This window comes from Tasmannia lanceolata, unplaced genomic scaffold (assembly GCF_043159265.1).
Source record: "Tasmannia lanceolata isolate RefF3 unplaced genomic scaffold, GAP_Taslan_0.1 ptg000018l, whole genome shotgun sequence".
Classification (NCBI taxonomy): Eukaryota; Viridiplantae; Streptophyta; class Magnoliopsida; order Canellales; family Winteraceae; genus Tasmannia; species Tasmannia lanceolata.
The window spans coordinates 5,622,468-5,643,555 of NW_027518695.1; the positions used below are offsets into that span (position 1 = coordinate 5,622,468).

Here is a 21,088-nt window from a genome sequence, read left to right on the forward strand (position 1 = left end):
TGAGACAATCTCCAACTAATCTCTACCTTACCTCCCAAAACTAAATAAGGATCTTTTCCTCATCGTGAACTACACAAACGCAAACACGTATAAAGGCAATTTTGGATCAAATGTTGCCAAATGAAAGAAGAAGGCCATGATCCACCAGAAAATCCATTGAGCTCCCTAACACACATTGCAAACTCTTTATATTCGAACCCACACCGGATGATCCCAGCTATCACCAAGTTAACCCTAGTGTTTGGATTCAATGCACTCTAATATCAAGTCTAAAACAATAAGTAGAACTGTTTCCCGAACCATGCATCCTATTAGAAAACTTTCAGCCATTTTCAGTGATACTATAGAGGCAGCTTAAAGTTATCAAATATGGATTTCCAACAATTCCAAATTGCTGAAACATTCATCTTCCAAGTGCCAAGCACAAAGGTTGGCTGTTGGCTCCACTTCTCAAATTAAGTCCTAAGAATCTCAAGCCGAAATCCAGCAAGCATTTCAATCTTCGTAAATGGTACATCAAATAGTTTCTTGATCTTCCAGAGCTCGAGGGAATTCAAGTAGGTGATCTCCTATTCCCATTTCATATTAGTGGGTGAAACGGCAGGCCTTTTTCTTTGTTAGGAGGAAGAAAGCGGCTTGATTGAATATTTTAAGGTTGGTATGTCTCTCTTTTCTTCACAATCTCCTTTTTTTGTATGGTGAGTTGGTGACTGATTTTCAACAATGATAGCTTGAATCATTAGGTGTTTGATCTCTGATGAATCACCTTATTCATCATAGGAGGCATATGCCAAACAGGTTCATCATGTGCGGAGCTGTTGAGGAGATAGTACCTCACATCTTCTTGTGTTTTTCCTTACGCTTCCTTGCTCTGGACCTTCATTTCTCTCTTGTTCGGGTGTGAGATGGCCCATCCCGGAGTCAATCGAGGGTTTCATTGAGGTGTGGAAGGCTAATCTCCTGCCTCTCTCTCTTCTATAGTTGCAGTACTGCTCCCCCTACAGAACATATCAAAGAGTATGGTGCCCTGACATCTCGGACTCCTTTTTTGTCCACTCCTTTCGCAAGCTGGTTAGAGGTGATGGGGCCTGAATCAAGTTTTAATGCTCATTGGTAAAATAATGAAAACATGGGTATTTTTCCCCTATAAGTTTTATCTCCTCTCGCTCTCTCTTATATGTATGTATGTATGTAAACAAGCTCCCAAAATAAATTAGATTTGCAAGGGACCATCGTGGAAAGGCATTTCGCGGTCAGATGTTGCAGTAGAGAGAAGCCACATAGGCTCACTTATAAATGACGATTTGGTTTCCAGGTCACATTCCAAAATTTAGCACAACAACTTGGCTTGCTATTCAAGACAGATTAAGCAACAGGGATAAAGTTCATTTCCTTGGGCCATCGAGGAATATTTTATGCCCCCTCTGTAATGCAGAACCAGAGAGTACTGATCATCTTTTCTTTTCTTGTGGTTACTCCACTTGGATATGGAGATCCATTCTCTGGTGATTCTCATCGAGGAAGAAGCAGAAAAGATCCCTCTCTGAAGAGGAAGCATGGATCAGAGGTAAATTCAAAGCCAAAGGTCAATCATCCACCCTAGTCCGCATTCTTTTCACTGCTGCTGTTCACCATATTTGGTTGGAAAGGAACACTAGAATTCATGAAGGGCGCAAATATCACAAAAAATTCACTCTCAATCTGATCCTCAGAGCCGCCCGAGAGAGACTCATTTTCCTAAAGATTGGAGACACCATGACTGAAGAAAATAGAAGGATAGCAAAGCATTTGAACCTTCCTCTATACAGCAGTTCCACTGAGCCCAGAACTGTCACTTGGCATCCCCCCGTGACCCTTTTGTCAAGCTAAATTCTGATGCATCTCTCTCAGCCGATTCAGGTAGCATTGGAGGCATTCTAAGACTCAATGATGGTCATCCTCTTGCCTCATATTCTCTGAATTGCTATGTTGCTGCCATTCAAGACCTCGAAATTGATGCAATTCACACAGGTATCCAACTGGCCAGAGATCTCCATATTCAATCTCTATGGATTGAATCTGATTCCCAGATTGCAGTCAATGTCATCCTAAACAAAATTCCTTGCCCATGGAAGAAGATGCTGACCCTAGAAACTATCAAAGCAAACCTGGAGAAATTTCATTCCTGGGAAATTACTCATATTTGGCGGGAAGGGAACAGGGCAGTTGACTTCCTTTCAAAATCCGATTGCCCTTGCAAGGGATACAACATCCCTCCTTCTGTATTTCCTTTTGTACTGGACGTAATTATTGTTGAGGACTTCTCTGGGGTTCCTTTCCTTCGCTTGTAATTCTCTTCTTCTCTTTCAATATATCTAGTGGGGGTCTGCCTAACCCCAAATTACCTAAAAAAATTCAAAGATCTTAACAACTCATTCAAGAATGCCAACTCCAATCATAGTACCAAAAACCTCCTAATAATTGGATTTGATGTACCTTATAATAATGTTGACATTGTCATTGATAAACTTCAGAAATTTCACTAATTCTTAGATGCAATTACAGTAATCAAAGGGTGCTTATATAAAGCACTTACATGATAAGCATAGAAGGGAAATCAAGATAATTATGGAAGGGAAGGAATCCTAATCAAATCTACCTAATTAAATCTACTTTCCTAATCTTTCTTGCTTGTCTCTTCTTATCCACTCACCTAATTTATCTAGTCTCCTCATTTAGCCAACTTACCCAATCTACCTCCAAGATGATCCAACGGTGAGATCTTAACCCAATCCAACCGTTGTATCCCACATATTCTAACAGTCATAACATTAAAAAATAAACTATAAATAATGCAATAGAATGTACAATCTAATTTACTAAATGTCCTATATCACCTCATTATCCTGCACAATAATGTAGAACATACCTTACTCCTTTTTGTTAGCAAAACAGAAATTTACATATTTTATGGGCAAGGATTGACATATGTACCTTGAGCTATTTATCATCACCTTAATTCTGTCCTTCCTTTATTATTCTTCACGTAAATGGCATCAATTCAGCTTCCCAGAAAAAAAGCTTGTGCAGAATGATTGGCACTTTTGTTAATCAAAGAACAAGTGTCTCTTTCATTTTAAACGAGGAAGGGTTAGAAAATATACAGACCACAGGATATCAACTATGACATCTAAAACATATAGTAGCTCCAAAGTTCATTTAAGCTGATTGGTGGAATTTTCTACCCTCTGGTGTGACCTATTCAGATGCCGAATGATATATCAAATCAAATCCAATTGGGGATCATAACAGCTCTCCGAGGCGTTGCAACTGTTGATTCTATCAATGATACATGTCTAAACAAGCACCCGTCAACCCACAAATGATGAAAAAACAAACACTAGATTTGTGGCCTAGGCGAAGCACTTTGCCTCCACTTGAATGGCGTGAAGCCCACCTAGCAGGCCCAGAAAAGCCAGAGCATCAACTTTTACATCGCAGAACTCCCCCCATTCCACATAGATGGAAAAACATTGGTCTTACTTGAGAATTTAATAGACATGCAAGTCAGGGGCAGAGGCACATATAGCATGAGGGGGCCATGGCCTCCCAATGACACACAAAATCCTTTTAAAGGAGAATGTCTGTACATGCATGCCTAGCCCCTCCCTGTGACCAATCAGTGGATGAGCCGGGGGGGGGGGGGGGGGGGGGCAAGGGGAAATTTGAATAAAAAATCATATTTAAATGCTGATCAATTAATGCCCTTGATAAATGGCCCCCCTCTGTCTGCAAGTAATACCCCCCTCTCTCTTTATATGCCCTTAATTTATGCCCCCTTTTCTCCTTAATACCCACCAGCATAAATCAGTCATTAATGCACAACGATTTTTTTTTCACTTTCTTTCCTGTTATGCTAAATGGGACATGCATGCTCCACATCATCATCATCATCCTCTCTCTCTCTCTCTCTCTCTCTCTCTCTCTCTCTCTCTCTCTCTCTACACAAAATACAAACGCCATTCATGGATTTTATTATCCAGGAAAGTCCTAGATTTTATAATCTAGGATTTTAAAATCCCAAATGTTACAAAGATATAATCTGGATTTTATTCGCTAAAGCCGGGAAATTCGGCATTAATCAGACAGTTATGATCATCCTTAATGTGGCTGATTGTCTCTCTTTCAGACACTAAGGTTTCTATATAATTTTGGATTGCAAGAATTTTTTGAAAAAGTTTGGAATTGAAATTTTTTCTAAAATATCTTACTTGTTTTTACACACGAAAAGAGATAACTTAAACGGATCCTATTCAATTTTTACTTAGAGGGACCTTCAATTATAATGATATCCATCTAAATTAACAATAATTATAGCATTTCCCTCTAAATGGTGAAAAGAAAAGAAAAATCCCTATTTCTGTCAGAAATCAGAAATGTTTTTCTTGCAATCTAAACAGGGCCCTAAAGGAATTCACATTTGACAATTTTATAAGTTGTGTACTCGTGAAGTCTAGCATTTTCAAAAATTTGGACCCACTTTATATGATGATCCAAACTATTCATTTGCTTGCCGCAATGTAAATATGTTGCATCGCCTAAATCATCTCCATAGGATGATCCTAACCATCCGATCTATAAGGGGCAATCCCCTTATAGATTGAAGGAGACGATTAATGCGGTGCAACCTATTTATTTGTGACCCAACAAATGAACAGTTTGGATCATTCTATCATGTGGGCCTCAACGTGCTATAACAAGAGGCCATGCTTGAAGTGAACTCTAAGTGTAAAAGTGTGGCCCCGAACATGCTATAAAAACCATTCTCTGCCCCTTGTGACCAATGCAGGCAAGTAAAAATTAGTCTGGCCCCCCAAGTGTAAATTCCAAGTGTAAATTCCTGGCTCTGCCCCTGCATGCAAGTATAGCAAAGAAAAGGGTAGTAGGATGGTTATTGCTGCAAAACCAAGATCACTACGAACCCCACCCCAGTCACTGCCATAAATCGTGATTGAATGGCTCTTACCATGGAATTTCACTCGTGCCTATCATTTGTACAATTGGGAATTCAAAGAATTGTAGCTTCAAAATATATTAGAAAACTCACTATCTAATGGTTCTTGAATCTTCAGATGTCAATGAACAAAAAATCTAAAGGGTGGCGACAAGTGAGCTATTGAATCTTGTTTAGTCGGCCAAAGAGGAATCGGATTTAGAAATTGTAATGCTTAAGGCTGAATATGTTCCATTAAAACCAACGAAATCTTTTCAGGTTTAGACTTGAGATGTGCAAAAAACTTACCGGCCGTCTGGATACGCATATTTTAGAATCCAGGTTTTTAGTTTGAAAACAGTGTAACATAGGGTTCATGATTAAGCTGCTGTATGTTGTCCTGGCAGCGTTTCTTTGGATTTAAGTGAGAAAACCAGGTTTTAGAAGTCTCATGATGGAGGAGAGGTTTCAAAAACCTGGTTTTCTTACTTAAAATCCAAGAAACACTCTGCTAGGACAGCATGCAGCAGCTTGATCATGAACCATCTTTTACACTGTTTTCAAACTAAAAACCTGGATTCTAAAATCCGTGTATCCGAATGGCCCCTTAATGGTTTAAGAAGAAGGTTCAAATTGGATCTGAAACCAAATCAGTACATAGAAGTCTACGAGCAGATCTCACTAGAAACATCAAAATTGAAAATTTCGGCAAGGCTTCTCATTCTCGCCCGATTAAAGGGGCGAGAAACGGAGTGATGAGAAACTTTAGAAACAGTTTTTTATCGCTTCAAGGAATCCTATTTTTTGGTCGAAAAAAGTAGCAGAAATTTTGGAAACGGACCTTAGCGGGTCACACAGCCCGAACGAGATTTTTGAGATTTTTTGAGCTTTTGTCATTCTCCACCCCTAAAAAACGGGAAAATCCCGTAAAAGAATAGTTGCCGAACACGCCCTAATTTAATACAGAATCCACACGACCAGAATGATGTCTGTGGGTAATTTTATTTTCTTTTTCCCCTCCTTTCCACAACTGCAAAACGGGATTTGACTTGTCATTACATTTCTTTGTAGGTGTTTAACCCAAGTTTTGGGTGCCATGTCATCAAAAACCTCTTTTCTAGAAACTGCCAGTAACGTCTTCTACTTGTCTACTCCTTTTGGTGATATGTCATCCTTGACTCTTCTAACAAAATGTGATTTTTTGCTTGAATTTCGTGAGGGTTGAAGGCAGGCTGAAACTCTGCTCCAGCCAAGTGAAAGTAAGGGTCTGAAAGAGTTCACGATGGTTAACCCCTCGGAGGATGGCTAATAATATCCACGAGACTTGTGTACGAACTTGTATACGAACATGCCTACGAATATGAACATGGACTACGAACTAACCCAACTTTTTCTCGCTTTCTCTCTCCTCACTGCATTGCTAATGACATCCCCTGTAACTACTCATTTGTCGAGCAAACACCACTTTCCACTCTCCCACGAGGTAAGTTCCAGGTAAATTCAAGGCTCAGTCTGTTTCCGGTTGAATACTCACACCACTACTCATGGGGCGGGCCCGTTTTAGCATCTTCCTAAAACTGCCATTTTGAAGCTATTCCTAAAAGACACTTTCTTAGACCCCACTGGGATATGATTCGGTTAAAAAAAGCTGATCGTTTCATCTACGATATTCTACAAGATCAACGGTCTTGATTTTCTATACAAGCCCGATCGAAGAGCAGCTTCTTGTTGTTAAGAAGAGTACGTGTACGGTGGATGAAGGCAGAGAGATGTTAGGATGGTCGAATCAGGTACGTTTTCTTTTTCAGGCAAAAACAAAAGCAAACGTCTTTTCAGAGACATAGTAAAGAGAGCGCAGCTTCGTCGAAATGGACGGGTCAGATCTGACCGATTATCTTTTTTCGAAGACTTGAGAAAACGATATAAACGGAACCTAAGCCGCCAGCCAGTCCCAAGGAAATAATCAGATTGTAGGCACCGGAGACCTACGTTTTTACAATTTCCCCGATTCCAAGTTTCTCCTCGATCAACTTGTACTTGTAATCTATCTCTTCCTTACTATTTTTGCCCTTTTTTGTTACTGAATTTATGGAGATCTGAGAATCAGAAATACGTTTTTGGATCGTACGAGAAGAATCTTCTCGATTGTTTTTTGGTTTTTTCGGAGTTTGATTTGTTTTCTGAGTAGAAATGGTTTTGATTTGGGAAATCTCTTTCAGATCTGAGGATCTAGGGTTTCTCTCGAGGTTTGTTTTGCTGCTGAGGAAATGCAGAGACCGAGTAGATTTTTGGAGAGAACGAGCTCGATGGCGAGAGAGAAACGAGGGTTGGATGCTAGCGAGATCGAAGAACGCTCGCCGGAGGCGAAGAAACAGAAGGTTCCGGCGCTTGCCAGGTGATTTTCTGCCCTTTTCTTCGTCTACACTTTTGAAATTCTTTGTTTTAGAGTCTTAACGGAGCAAAAATTATAGAAGTGGGTGTTGAAATAGCTCAGGATATTGAATTTACTCTTCTCTATGTCTATTTTTATCCTTTGTTTCGTTTCCATTTGAATTATCAGTTTAATTGGGAAATTTCGTGCGTGATTTCTTCAATTCTCTTGGAGGAAGCTTAATTCTATCTAAAGAAAAGGCCGATTGAGGGCATTCTTCTATATATGCATTAACTACAAGTATTTGTAAACTTAAGTGAACAGATCTAGAAAAAGTGGTACAAGAACGAACACCATATCACCGAAGCATGGTCCAATTAGGGAATGGAAAAAAGAAACTATTCCACCATGTCTAGGCCTTTAGTTAATATTAATCAACTATTCATCTCAAATAAAAACACCCTTGTACCAATAAACCCACTCGAAAATAATAAAAAAGCCCCCACTTTTTCACCCAAGTGAAATAGTGGAAGAAGATGATCCATGTAGACGAACCCAACTAGTGTCAGGATTAGGCTTAGTCAATTTGAGCCGGGTAGATCCTTTCACCTTCTTCATAAATTTTTTCTAAAGGATTCATTAGCCGACCCCAACTAGTTTGGGACAAAGGCTTAGTTGAGTTGAGTTGAGTTGAGTTGTATTTCACTTGGGTGATTTGACTTCAACAGGAAATTGAGATTAAACTGAAGCAAACCTACTTGAAGTAGTTGAGGAGTGTCACACCATTTCAATATGTGGCACCGTACCATTCATAGCTTTGAGAATCACTCCTAAAATAAAAGAGAAGGAATTATTTTTTCTATGTGATCAAGACTGCGCCATTGTGACCTAGTGGTCACGGGTTCAAGTCACGGAAATAGCCTCTCTGCAAAGCAAGGGTAAGGCTGCGTACATCTAGCCCTCCCCAGACCCGACAATGGCGGGGGCCTTGTGCACTAGGCCGTCCCTTTTTATGTAATCAAAACTGCTGAAATCAGAGAATAAAAGAGCTCAATTATCACTCACAATCCTTACTTAGCCATGGGCTAATTCTTTTTTTTTTATGGGCTAATTCTTGACCTTGATCTTGCTATCATAAATAAAAGAATCAAAAGAGACATCCAAACTCCTCTTTTATGAAATCGATGAAACCCTTTTATGTTTATTCGTTCAATTGAAAACTCTTATGCTCTGTATGGTTGTCGGGTTTTTTTTGTTCCTGGGAGTTATGTGGGAGAAAAAAATACCCTGGGAGATAGGTGGGAAAAAAAAAGTCCTAGAAGTATCCTGGTAAAATAAAAATCCCATGTTTGGTTATGTGGGAGAAAAAAATACCCTGGGAGATATGGTGGGAAAAAAGAAAAACCTTTATTTGGTTGCTTGAACTGTTGGGTAGAAAAAAATTCTTCTCAAGCTTATTTTTGGTTCCAGAGTTTATTTTTGTTCCTGGGGTTATCTTGGGATGGGATGAAAAGGCAATCATTACAAAAGTGGGATTAAAAAAATTCACCCCACAAGTAATCATTACAAGAGTGGGATTAAAATAAACCTAGTGCTAAAAGGCAACCAAACATGGGATGGGACCAAAATTTAACTTACTCTCCCACAAAACTCCCAGGAACAAAAAAAACCCGGCAACCAAACAGAGCATTAGGGACTGTTTGAGTGCAGGATCTGGAAGCCTTTTTTAGTGATTGACGCAGTGGGATCCGTAAGTGCTTTTCAACGATCTTGGAGATCAGATAGATCTGAAAATTTTCCTCTTTTTTATTTTTTATTTTGTAAAAAAATGAACTTGATCTACGCCACGAGCGAGGGGATGCACAAGCTTGATCAGGCGTGGAATCACCGGGTGATGTGATCTGCGCCTCAAGTCAGGGGACGCATGGGCTCGATCAATCACGGAATTGAAGTGATGACATTTTTAAATTCAACAAGAAATTGAGAAATGGAAGCTACGGAACAACGATTACGACACTAATCTTTAAATCCTATAATCCTAAGAGAAAAGACGAAAGATGATGAGAAGAACCAAAGCTCTATCTCAAATTTCTCTCAAAAGAGAATCCTTGTTAAAATATTTCAATTCCAAAAACTTATACAAATGAGAGGGAAAGAGGCCCTTTATAGGCTGCCCATACAATGTAAAAGACAAATATGCCCCTAATAGAACTAAAATGGCAAAAAAGTACAAAAAGGCTCAAAATAACCAAACTACCCCTAGTGAAGTGAAATGGCGTAAAAGGACTCATCAAATTAGTCTAACGACTAAACCACCCTACTACATAAGAAAGTAGCACAAATGACAAAAGAACACAAAGGAAAACTACACTAGGGAGAAAATATGGGTTGATTTAGTAAATCCCGGGGATGCTCCTGCAACAAGGGGGAGGGGGTTGTCTCGGAGCTAATCCCGTTCTAGGGTCGCCAAATATTAGTCTTTGTAACCTCCCTAAAACTGAGAATGACCACAACCCAATGTATAACCCGAAAGAATCAGTTGTCTAATGTTCTGGACACCCTTCGATGTTCCTTTGAAAACCCTTATGTCTTTGAAAACCAGATGATACTTTATGTAACCCTCCTTAATGCGGATCTGGCATCGAAAAAGGGACTTAAAATAGAGTGGGGGGGAAAGATATTTAATTTTGCATATCACTTGGTGTTTGAATTTGTTTTATAATTATGGATGATTCTTGCATGTATGATGATTTCTAAGTGCGTATTTGTGCTTATTCTAGCATTTCCTGAAGTTACATATTAAATTTCCATTGTTTCCATGGACTTCCATAAACTTCTATGATTCTTACAAGTTTTCCATGGGTTCCCATAAACTTTCACAAAATACATCCACTTCTGTGGGGACCAAAGTCTGAACTGAAACCAAAGTTTGATTCCTTGATTTCAACAAGTAGCAACTTTTAACTTACAATGTTTAAGAGATATCTTTTAATCATCATTTGTTTTGTTCTAATGAACTCTCTTATTTAGCTTGAAGCACTGTTGAGTTTTGTTTTTTGCCATTAGTTTGTATTTAAGTTAGTCTTGGCCTATTGAAAGAGTCTACTATTTTGTGTAGTGTAATTGTGGAAGCTCTCAAGTTGGATAGTCTGCAAAAACTTTGCTCGTCGCTGGAGCCTATTCTTCGCAGAGTTGTAAGATATACCAACTTATTTGCTGGTCTCCTATCCTGTCTTTTTCTATGGAGAATTTTGAATAGGTCATTGCTGGATGGTTGAAATCTCCTAGTGATGTGTTGCAAAACTCATTTTTGTCGATTTCTTGTAGTGCTGTTGAGAAGTGAAACACAACATCTAATTAGAACATCAACAGAAAACCTTCACACCTTCTTGTCCATACCAGTGTTGCAAATTTATTTTTTACGATGAGAATCTAATGATTCTGTCCGTACATATTGTCTATGGTTGAATCATTATCATTTTCTCATAAAATGGTAGATGAATCACGTTGATCATGTATTGAACTATAACGTTTCACACTACTGTAGCTAGGTACCTAATGTATATTTGTTTCCAACTCCGACGTAAATGTCAATGTGATGGGTTACAATCAAGGTTTTAAATTTCGGACCGAAATTTCGGATTTCGGTGAGGACTGAAACCGAAACGTTCCAAAACCGAAATTGCCGAAATTTACCACATTTTGGTCGCAATTTCGGAAATTTCGGCAAAATTCTTGATAAAATATTAATTTTTTATTCATTTACAAAATTTCATCTAAAATTTCAGTAATTTCAGCCCAAGAAAACGACATTTCGAGCGCTTTTTTTGGTTTCGGTAAGGAACGAAATTACCCCCGAAACCGAAATTTAAAACCTTGGTCACTATGACACGGGTGCATTTACGAACATCTACTGGGAACTGATATCACCATTTCATTTTGTTTTAATTTGGGGATAGTATGGTTGCACAATTTCTTGTTTTGTCTTATGTTAACTTAAAAACTGTCTGCCTTACTGTTTTAATTTTCGTTTTTAACATTTTCTTACATTTAGTATGGAGCATGTTTAATAATTACTACTTTGGAATGCAAAAACAGCAGGAACTTGAAAAGTTCATAACTTGAATTTGAACATAAATATTATGATGCAACAAATCAGTCACAATTCTAGAAATATGAGTCAAAAGTGAGCCCTAGAGGCCATGTTATCAGAGCCAAGAGCCACAAAGGCCTTGGTTCTGTTTTCCTTTGTTTTCTTCTTGAACACCATACATCTGAACTATCCTCAGCGTTACCTAGACCAAGACATGTGTGCCAAGTGTCAAAACTGTCCTCAAGTGTTTGGACACTTTTATACAATAATAGATAAATTAACGAGTAATATAAAATCTAAGAGAAAATCTTGAAGAGAAATCAAAATGTTGAAAATATCAATTCAATCCCAATTATTGTCAAGTACAAAATATCTAAAAAACTGAGAAGTATTCATTTCATTTTATTGCATTGAAACATGATACTTTGTTAGTACCTCACCAAGATAGTTTTTTTTTAATGATAAATTCAAACATATTTGTAAATTTTGTTTTGTATGACGATTCATTTTGGTCAGTGGGAGAGGAAGTTTCATTGTTTTGTCTGTTTCGGTCTTTTGTTTTGGAAAAGTCGCGATGACCATAGATTTTTTTAATAGTTAAATGTTAAAAAAAAATAAAAAAATAGAAAAAATATAAGACACCATTATATCTACCAAATTTAACAAAAAGACACATTTACTATTTAAAACATCTACCTCAAGCATTATGTAGGCTCTTGATGGGCCTAATTAATATCAAATTTATGGCAAAACATCAATGAAACGAACCATTTATCACACCAAACTCTAACTATAAATATTATAAATAAAAAATGCAACAAAAGAAACCCTAAAAATACAAATAAAATCTAAAATATCATACATCTGTCAAATACAATATTTTGACATAGGCAAAGACTCATCCCTTTAGTATAGAATGCTTTGGAAGTAGAAGCTCAAAAATAAAAATAAAAATATAGTGTGCAATTGTCTTGCTTCTCTAGGATCTTTTGGGAATACTTATTGTAGTAAGAATTTCATGTGTTTTTTAACTCTCCCATATGTTTGGTGGGGTGAGGTCGGTATGTTACTGATGCAGGACAATCTATTGGAGGGAATTTCTTTCAACGATTATGCTCAAAGGTTTACTTGACTAGGGTTAGGAATAAGGTCCCAACAAAGAAAATATGCTATGTAGACTATAAGGATATGAATTTATTGATAAGAGTAGATTGTTGTAATAGGGAATAGGGGTGGAAAGGGTGGGAGGAAATTAGGGCTTTCCGTCCTTAAATATGGGGTTCGATTGTAATATACTAGGTTTAGCGAGGCGCAGATGTATGCTGGAAAGCAAGGTTTTAAATTTTGATTTCTGTTTCCATTTCATTCACCATGAAAACGAAACGTTTCCGTTCTGGTTGGAAATTTCGGTGGAAATCTTGGAAAATCACGCAAACATATGCAAACATATGCAAATGATACAATTTAAAGATGAAACTTTAGGAGATGCTAGAATAAGAGAAAATGCATGCTTAGAAACCATAACGCAAGAAAGATAACCATCGATAATTGTTTAAATAAAACTCTTTTAGCATTAACGATGGCCCCATCTTCCTAACTCCTTGATTCTTCATGACATCTTGGATGGTCCCCCATCAGATTTGTTCATTCTTTACGTATGAGTTTTGCTAGGGAACAAAACGTTTCTCTTTTTTGGGCGACATGAAATGAAATTCACAAGACTACAACTGACTTATGTCAGGTTAGGTGGAGCTGTCTACAATTGGTATCCTCTTGCCCTGTCTTTAGTTGTATTTAGAAAAGCCATTTTAATCCTTATTGAATCTTTATATACATCAGAGGCGATAGTCAAATGTAAATGAAAAATGTATATGAGAGCTGGAAATATGGAAGTCAAAATTAGCATAAAACTACTTATCTTTCATGCCAGTTGCTATTCACAAGTTTTGACGTATAATTGTGAAAACCAGTTAGTGCATACCGATTTGTAATACAATATGGCACTAAGAGCATACCAGGCAACATAGGTTCAGAATGTGATCCTAAAAGTCATTATCATGAAGTGATCTTGGATCATTATTCTTGTTGGTATCATATCAATCTTCATAATAAATGTGTAGATTGGATGTGTGGGAAGAAAATTCATATTTGATGAATTTCCTAGTGTTCCAGACAATAGATAAGAAAAACCGCCCAGTGTTGAGTTCTCTAGCTGATGTTATGTTTTTGCACATTGCTCTGTTATTTTTCTGAGTTGTTTTTATTATTGTTGAATGCTTATGCAGGTTAGTGAAGAAGTTGAGCGTGCTTTAGCAAAGTTAGGCCCCACTAGGCTTGGTGGGAGGTGAGAGATTATCTTCATTAGAAAACTAAACTATGTGAATTAATATCTCTAGCTTTACTTTGCCTTTTTAGAATAGTATAGTTATCACTTGTTTTGGAATGTTCTGTAATGCATGTTCCTTTTATATTCCTGTTCTTCCCCAGTTATTTGATAGAAGCAAATGTTGTTGCCATGTTGTTGTATGTGTGGGATCATGGCCCACCAAGAGGTCCACATGCAAGGGGTTTCTTTTATTTGATTTTTTGAAAACTTTAAGACTTTAGTAGTTTATTTTTATAACCAAGGGTTCTACTTCATTAATTTTAAGTGGCTGGGAGGTTTAAGTACGGGGGGAGGACTCACAACAATAAAGAAGTTGGGTGTGGAAGAGGAGCTTGGTTTTCTCTTAGGCTTTCAGTCTCCAAAGGGTTTTGGCTTGGATTGTAACCTATATGTGCTTGATTTTGATGCTTTTCATTGTAATATGATTTTTTTTACTTTCCTCGCTGTTATCTGTGCATTAATTTTCATCTTGAATCTCTTAAATGTGTCCTATGTCTGTGCTACATGCTGTCTTGGGATTGTTTTTTGGGTCAGTAAGCTGGGATTGAACCTCTGTTATTGCAGATTAAACTAAATTAATAATTTTTGTGTCCCTCAAAAGCTATTTTGGGCTGTTCAAAGTGCAAAATCCTTCTCGAGACTACTTCACATGTAGTGTAATGTTAGCTGTTATGCTTTTATGAAATGGGTCTATTCAAACCACACAATGAAATTCAGAGATTTTTGGTTGTAAAGCAGAAATGCTACCTATTTCTAGGCTTGAGGGGTCCAAAATTGCTTCGGTGCCCAATCATTGAGAGGATGGAGAAGAATCTTCCTCTTTGGCAGTGATGCTACTTAGTGGTGTCAGTTATGCCAATGTTAGATATATTGGGCACGATAGCTAACAAGATGGAGAAACTTAAAATAGTTTTTTTGTGTGAGGGAAGGATGATGGAGAAAGCCTAAAGTATCTAGTGAAGTGAAAAAAAGTTTGTAAATCAAAGAGGAAAAGGGGTATTGCTATAGGTAATTTCGGTTTCGGTGGAAATTTCGGCCGAAATCATGTGAAACTTTGACAAAACTTTCGGCCATTTCGGTGGAAATTTCCGCCGAAATCATATAAAACTTTGACAAAAATTTCAGTTTTTTAAAAATTCTACCAAATTGTATAAAATTTTGGTCATTTCGGTAGAAATTTTTTAAATAAGGGTGAAAAATGAAATATCACGAAAATCATGTAAAAATCCGATTCATTGTACTTTCGGTTTAGGTTTGGCTGAAACCGAAATATTTCGGCAGAAATTTAAAACTATGGTGGGATATGCTTTTATGCACTGTATTTTTAAGCCCTCAATAGGTTAGTCTGTGTCGAAGATTACCACAATTTCTAAAAACTCGAACGCGAACTCGGCTAAGGTATAAACGAGTCGACTCAGCTGAGTTGATGGTTGTCGTTGTCAACTCATTAATTCAAGTGAGTTTTGATTGACTTAGTAGGGAAAAATTCAGACTTGGATGAGCACTTTGCCAAGGTAAAATGGAGTCAACTCGGGCGAGTCGATGATTGACTTAGAGGAGTTTTTAACTGTGGCTTACCAATGACTGTTGCGAGTAAGTGGGAGAAAAGATTGTGTGTGGTTATGTTCTTATATCTCAAGGATGTTGAGTTTCGTACTTCTAAAGTTATTTTCAATGTTAAGGGATGTTAAAATCAGGATTTGTATTGGAGTTGGATGGTTAGTTTGTAGTTAAGACTTTTTTTTATGACATAGGGTATCCCCACGCCAATTTTTAGGGCGGGACCATGTGCATCAGGTAAGCCCGGGCGATAATTTATAGTTATGCCTTTTCTTAGTTTTCTTAAGGAGGAGGTTGATAGCATTTCTTCTGTGGCTAGAGGTTGGAAGGCTTGAACGGTTGAACCCCGCTATAGTCCAAGGTTTTTTGTTGCACGGTCAGTGGTGGGAAAGATGGTAGAGGAAAAGGTGGAACTAGGATAAGTTTTCAGAATGAACCACCTCAGTGATAAGGTGCAACTCTTTGAATCATGTCATCGTTTGTGGTCCTTTGGGAGACTTAAAATGAGAGGAATAGAAGAGTGCTAAAGGAAAACGGAGTAATTGGGAATATTATTAGGAATACATAAGGGACTCTATCATCATTCAATATATATTGGTCAAAAATATTCGATAAGGCTCTTCCCTCCTTGTTAGCCTTCAATTTTTTGTCAAAAATATTGGTCATAGTTAACAGATAGAGGGTTACTCTTCCACCGACGGTACTTGGGCTACATGTTGTACTTTGGTCTCGTGGTGGATGGTGTACATGATTGACAGGATCTTGGACATTTGTAAAGGGGGAATTTTATTATATTATATTCTATCTTGCATATTTCTAGAAGTGCTGTGAGGTTCAATCTTAGAAGCAGGAATCTTCTCTTAGGGTGCCGCTCCCACCTTGGAAACTCGATTCGGCGCTCCTTAGGAAGGAGCTTCCAGGGAGCGCGACCCCAGAGAGACGGGAACTGCTCTAATGATGCTCCTAGCCTGCTTCTATTACTCTATAAGTCCCACCATCACTAACTTCCTCACATCAAACTCTTCCAACTCTTCAAAGTACTTTATTGGAGCAAGCACAAAGGCTTGTGCATCTTCAGAAGGCACGAGGAACGATAAATTTTGAATATACATATGAAAATGGTTACAAACTATTATTTTTTTATATACTTGAATTTTGAAATATATACAAAGAAAATATTATATACACGCTCTCATGACGCTCCCAAACTTAGACTCTTCTAGACCCCACGCTTCCCCGCTCCTGCTCCCGCTCCTGCCCCCGCCCCCGCCCCCGCTTCGTGCTTCTATGGGTTCAATATGCTCTTGCCATGGGTGGTTCCCTAGGATGTTCTCTTTGTGGTTCAATCTCTACCCCTAATATAATTTAAAAAAATAAAAAAATAAAAAATCTCCACCCCTAATATAACCCTCTTTTCTTCTTTCTGCAAGAAATTGTTTTCTGTTATCGTCTCCTAAAAAGGGATGGGTGTTATTTCTTGGGGTGAAAGTTGTCCCTGATTGATACCCTCTTATAGGTGCAAAGGAGGCTTGAAACAAACTTACCAAAGTAGAGAACAATCCAAAAACCTAATGCAGTGTCAAAAATTCTAGAGGGACCTGAAATTGTGTTGAATGGTGTAGAATTGTAGATATTTGTAGAATTGTCTGGGAGCTTCTAGAGTATTCTTTTTTTTAGAGAGATGTGTAGAAATTTGTAGAGTCTAGAACATTCTATGGTGATCTTGGACAGTTGGATGATTTCCATGTGGCGATCCAGACCATTGGTGTAAAGTAGGAAGTAGATAAATAGAATAGATCTCCTCATTTGGAGATCACAAGTGTACCTCAGAAGTTCGAGCCTTGGAAGACAAATGTTATTTCCCACAATGTTAAGACATGTATCCTTTATTATGAACTCATTTGTGCTTCCTTTAAGAGTTCAAGAATTATTGCCTTATTATTTTATTCAGAACATAAAATTGAACTTTATTAGAACTGTAGAGATTGCCCCATTTATGATGCCTGTCTAAGAACTCCCTCGTAATCAAGGGTGTCCACGACATCATTTGCATTGTAAGGAATACGAGGGAAGGAAAATAATTACATTAGAATTACAAATCTCTCTAACCTCATCAATATCCACTGAAAGCCCCATGCGACGGTTTTCCCCATGACATGGCGTTGAATTGGTCCCCCTAAACAAGAAGGGGCTTACAAAATTCGTTTGTATAAAGACTCGCCAAGAGGGCATGGGCCTCTGCCTTGTTGGAGTCCATACAACCAACTGCCTTGAAGGAGAGAAGAATGTTGCCTGACTAATTTCAAACTACACCACCAATGCCTGTGGGCCCCAGATTATTCAACGAAGCCCCATCGAAGTTAAGATTTAAGTGTGTTGGGAAGGAGAAACCCACTTGGCTCTCCTCCAATTTTCGACTTCTTTCCCTTTGCGTGCACTAGGTTAGGTCACTTGCCTTGGGCCAACTCGGATTAACCTATGGGTGTTGCATGAGTGCAACAGTAGAGTTTGCACGCCTTTGACAGATAGATGGATTCCTCCAATCAATGTTACCAAACTCAGCTTTGACTGTAGCTCTTTGTGAAATCCGGGTTCGGTGGATGTGTGAGGTGTGTTTAGGAATGGCATAGGGAAGCTTTTGGAGGTATTCTCAGATCCTATCAGAGTCAAAAAATTTGAATGAGGTGGAAGCTCTCTTATGGATCTTTGCGTGTTCTGAAATAAAACTGAGGGTATGCTTCTGGTGGGGGAAGCTCTCTTATGGATCTATGCGAATTAGATTCAATCACAGAGAAAATTAAACTGCCAATAATGTTGTATATGTGGATATGTCTTGAATGATTTAAAGTTTGTCATAGGCTGACTTTTGATGGGTTTTTTTCAAATTTCTTTTGGTCTTCAACTTTACTCTTTTTTTCTCTTCGACTTCACTCTTTTGGTTTTGTCATTGTTGTGTTTTTTTTTTTTTTTTTGTTCATTCATTAATCATGTAAGTTTCTAAAAAATATATATATTTATAGAGTGTTTTTTTTAATGGTAAATGGGGTGTTCTTATAACTATTTAAAATGTAGGTCGTCTCCGAAAAGAATAGAAGCGCCCGATGGAAGAAACTTGCAGCTACATTTCAAGTCAAGGTTGTCCCTTCCCCTCTACACTGGAGGGAAAGTAGAAGGGGAGCAGGGTGCTGCAATTCATGTGGTGTTGGTTGATGGAAACACTGGCATTGTCGTAACATCAGGACCAGAGTCATCTGCGAAACTAGATATCGTTGTGCTTGAAGGTGACTTCAACAATGAAGACGGTGATGACTGGACACAGGAAGACTTTGAAAGTCAAGTGGTGAAAGAGCGCGAAGGGAAAAGGCCACTGTTGACTGGGGACCTACAAATCTCCTTGAAGGAAGGTGTAGGGACCCTTGGAGAGCTTACATTTACCGACAATTCAAGCTGGATAAGAAGTAGGAAATTTAGGCTTGGCTTAAAAGTTGCCTCAGGCTTCTGTGAGGGCATTCGCGTTCGCGAGGCAAAAACAGATGCTTTCACTGTTAAAGATCACAGAGGGGAATGTATGTTTTCCACATCCAAACGCTATTAAGTTTTCTTGTTACATGTATTTGTAATCTGGTCGTAATCTGCACCTTATTGTTCTACAGTATACAAGAAACACTATCCACCTGCATTAAATGATGAAGTATGGAGATTGGAAAAGATAGGAAAGGATGGGTCTTTCCACAAGAGGTTGAATAAGGCCGGAGTTTACTTTGTTGAAGACTTTCTTCGGCTTGTAGTTAGGGATGCCCCAAGGCTGCGGAATGTAAGATTATACTATTTGAATATTGAATTGGAAATTCCTACATTACCACTTTTATCACTCTGATGTTCTTATTAAATGATTTTAGATCCTCGGGAGCGGCATGTCAACTAAGATGTGGGAGATCCTAGTAGAGCATGCAAAGACTTGTGTCTTGAGTGGCAAGCTTTATGTTTACTACTCTGATGGCACAAGGAGTGTTGGTGTTGTTTTTAACAATGTCTATGAGTTGAGGGGCCTTATTGCAGGTGGACAGTACTGTTCGGCAGAGACTCTTTCTGACAGTCAGAAGGTGGGTATAATGCATCTTGGGTTTTTTTTTAATAAGGAGATGTTGAGTCAAATGTTGAATACTTTTTCCTGGCAGGTCTATGTGGATACATTGGTGAAAAAGGCATATGATAACTGGATGCATGTTATAGAATATGATGGCAGGGAACTTGTGAACTCAAAACATAGCAAAAAGATGAGTTTATCCCAGTCTGAGGTTCAGGGCCCATCAGATTATAATCTCTCTGGTCAGCAAGTCTCCGTACCACACCTTCCAGTCCCGGTTCCTCAAATGCAGGCTTCAGTGGATTCTGACCTGGCTTTTGTAGGTGAGTTACAGATTGTAGTGTCTGATATCACCATTTGTAGGGGACAAATAGAAGTGTTGGGCTTTGGGAGATGAGATGATATTTACTGGGTTAAAATGAAGTTGCACCTGAAAAAATTGGGTTGATTACATAATTATTCTTTCGTTGCCGTAAACAACCAACATGAAATTCTGTTGTCCTACAGATTAACCAACTTGAACACTGTAGCACAAATGCTACAGATTAACATTTCATGAAATTCTGTTATCCTGAAGTGTAGATTATTTAGCATCTTGTTATCTTTCTCAATTATTTTCAAAATCCCAAATTCATGTATTTTATCTCTATTTATCAATATATTCACCTGTTGAGATTAATCAGATATCTTATTTTGTTTTCTTTCCAGGAGGAACAGTTTCTTCTGGGTATAATGTGAATTCTGCAATCAGATACCCAATTCATTCTCAGCATCTACCATCCAATTCCCAAATTCAGTTTGAAAGCACTTCATCCGCCTCACAGAACCAGCTGATCGGCTCCTCCCGCCAAACTCAAATCACAAGAAACAATAACATGGTTGGGCTGGCTCTGGGCCCACCACAATCAGCCAGCTTGGAGTACCAATCCATGGACCCCTCTGTCCTGCCATCAAATTTTAATTCATATGATGACTGGTCCCATCACCATGACAACGGGGGAGTTGATGACCTCTTCACAGAAGAAGAGATCCGCATGAGAAGCCATGAAATGCTTGAAAACGAAGACATGCAGCACCTGCTTCACATGTTCAACATGGGCGGTGTTTCTGTTAACCCCTCTGAAGATGGGTACTTGTATCCATCATCATACATACCATCACAATCACCAAACTATGGCTTTGATGAGGATCGTAGCCGTTCATCTGGAAAAGCAGTTGTGGGATGGCTGAAGCTCAAGGCTGCTCTGAGGTGGGGCATCTTTATCAGGAAGAAGGCAGCTGAGAGGCGAGCTCAGCTTGTTGAGTTGGATGATTAGTAGATTTTGCAACTCGATTCTTACTTGTACAATCTTACTTGTACAGTATGGTTCTTTCTTTGTTAACCCTTGTCTCTTATTTATTAGGATTATATTTCTATTTGCATCTTTGTTTGGGTTTTGTGGTGATACCCTGCAAACACAATTAGAAGACTAGTAGTCTCAAGGACGAGCTCTCTGAAGAAAGAAGGTATGACGACTATGCGTCTGATTTGTTTTTTAGGTAAGTGTAATAAAACAGTTGAACAGATGGGTGTAGTCACTAATTCATGTCTTGCTATGTTATCATGTGGCACTTTATCA

The 21,088-nt window shown here is 38.4% G+C and overlaps 2 protein-coding genes across 3 annotated transcripts; both read left to right on the top strand.

Moving 5' to 3' along the window:
- Positions 1-1,429: 1,429 nt before the first annotated feature.
- Positions 1,430-2,330, top strand: LOC143849537 (uncharacterized). The gene is made up of 2 exons (XM_077358592.1): positions 1,430-1,567; positions 1,827-2,330. Exons 1-2 carry the CDS (start codon positions 1,430-1,432, stop codon positions 2,328-2,330), a joined length of 642 nt encoding a protein of 213 aa, XP_077214707.1.
- A 4,523-nt stretch (positions 2,331-6,853) lies between these two features.
- Positions 6,854-21,088, top strand: LOC143851975 (calmodulin-binding protein 60 B-like). Of its 2 annotated transcripts, none has more exons than XM_077361492.1 (9): positions 6,854-7,005; positions 7,192-7,367; positions 10,462-10,537; positions 13,722-13,780; positions 18,455-18,948; positions 19,036-19,196; positions 19,282-19,485; positions 19,561-19,792; positions 20,178-21,088. In XM_077361492.1, the coding sequence occupies exons 2-9, from the start codon at positions 7,240-7,242 to the stop codon at positions 20,783-20,785; spliced, it is 1,962 nt and encodes a 653-aa protein (XP_077217607.1). In that variant the 5' UTR covers positions 6,854-7,005; positions 7,192-7,239; the 3' UTR covers positions 20,786-21,088. The 2 variants fall into 2 exon arrangements, with proteins under 2 accessions (XP_077217607.1, XP_077217606.1); XM_077361491.1 differs by having other exon boundaries at positions 6,856-7,011.

Bases quoted from the DNA above. Each gene is read 5' to 3' on its own strand.
- LOC143849537 (XM_077358592.1), top strand. From the start codon at position 1,430: ATGCAGAACCAGAGAGTACTGATCATCTTTTCTTTTCTTGTGGTTACT. The intron at 1,568-1,826 runs GTAAATTCAAAG...CACTGAGCCCAG, and splicing joins AGAGGAAGCATGGATCAGAG to AACTGTCACTTGGCATCCCC.
- LOC143851975 (XM_077361492.1), top strand. From the start codon at position 7,240: ATGCAGAGACCGAGTAGATTTTTGGAGAGAACGAGCTCGATGGCGAGA. The intron at 13,781-18,454 runs GTGAGAGATTAT...TTTAAAATGTAG, and splicing joins CCCACTAGGCTTGGTGGGAG to GTCGTCTCCGAAAAGAATAG. The intron at 19,197-19,281 runs GTAAGATTATAC...AAATGATTTTAG, and splicing joins ATGCCCCAAGGCTGCGGAAT to ATCCTCGGGAGCGGCATGTC.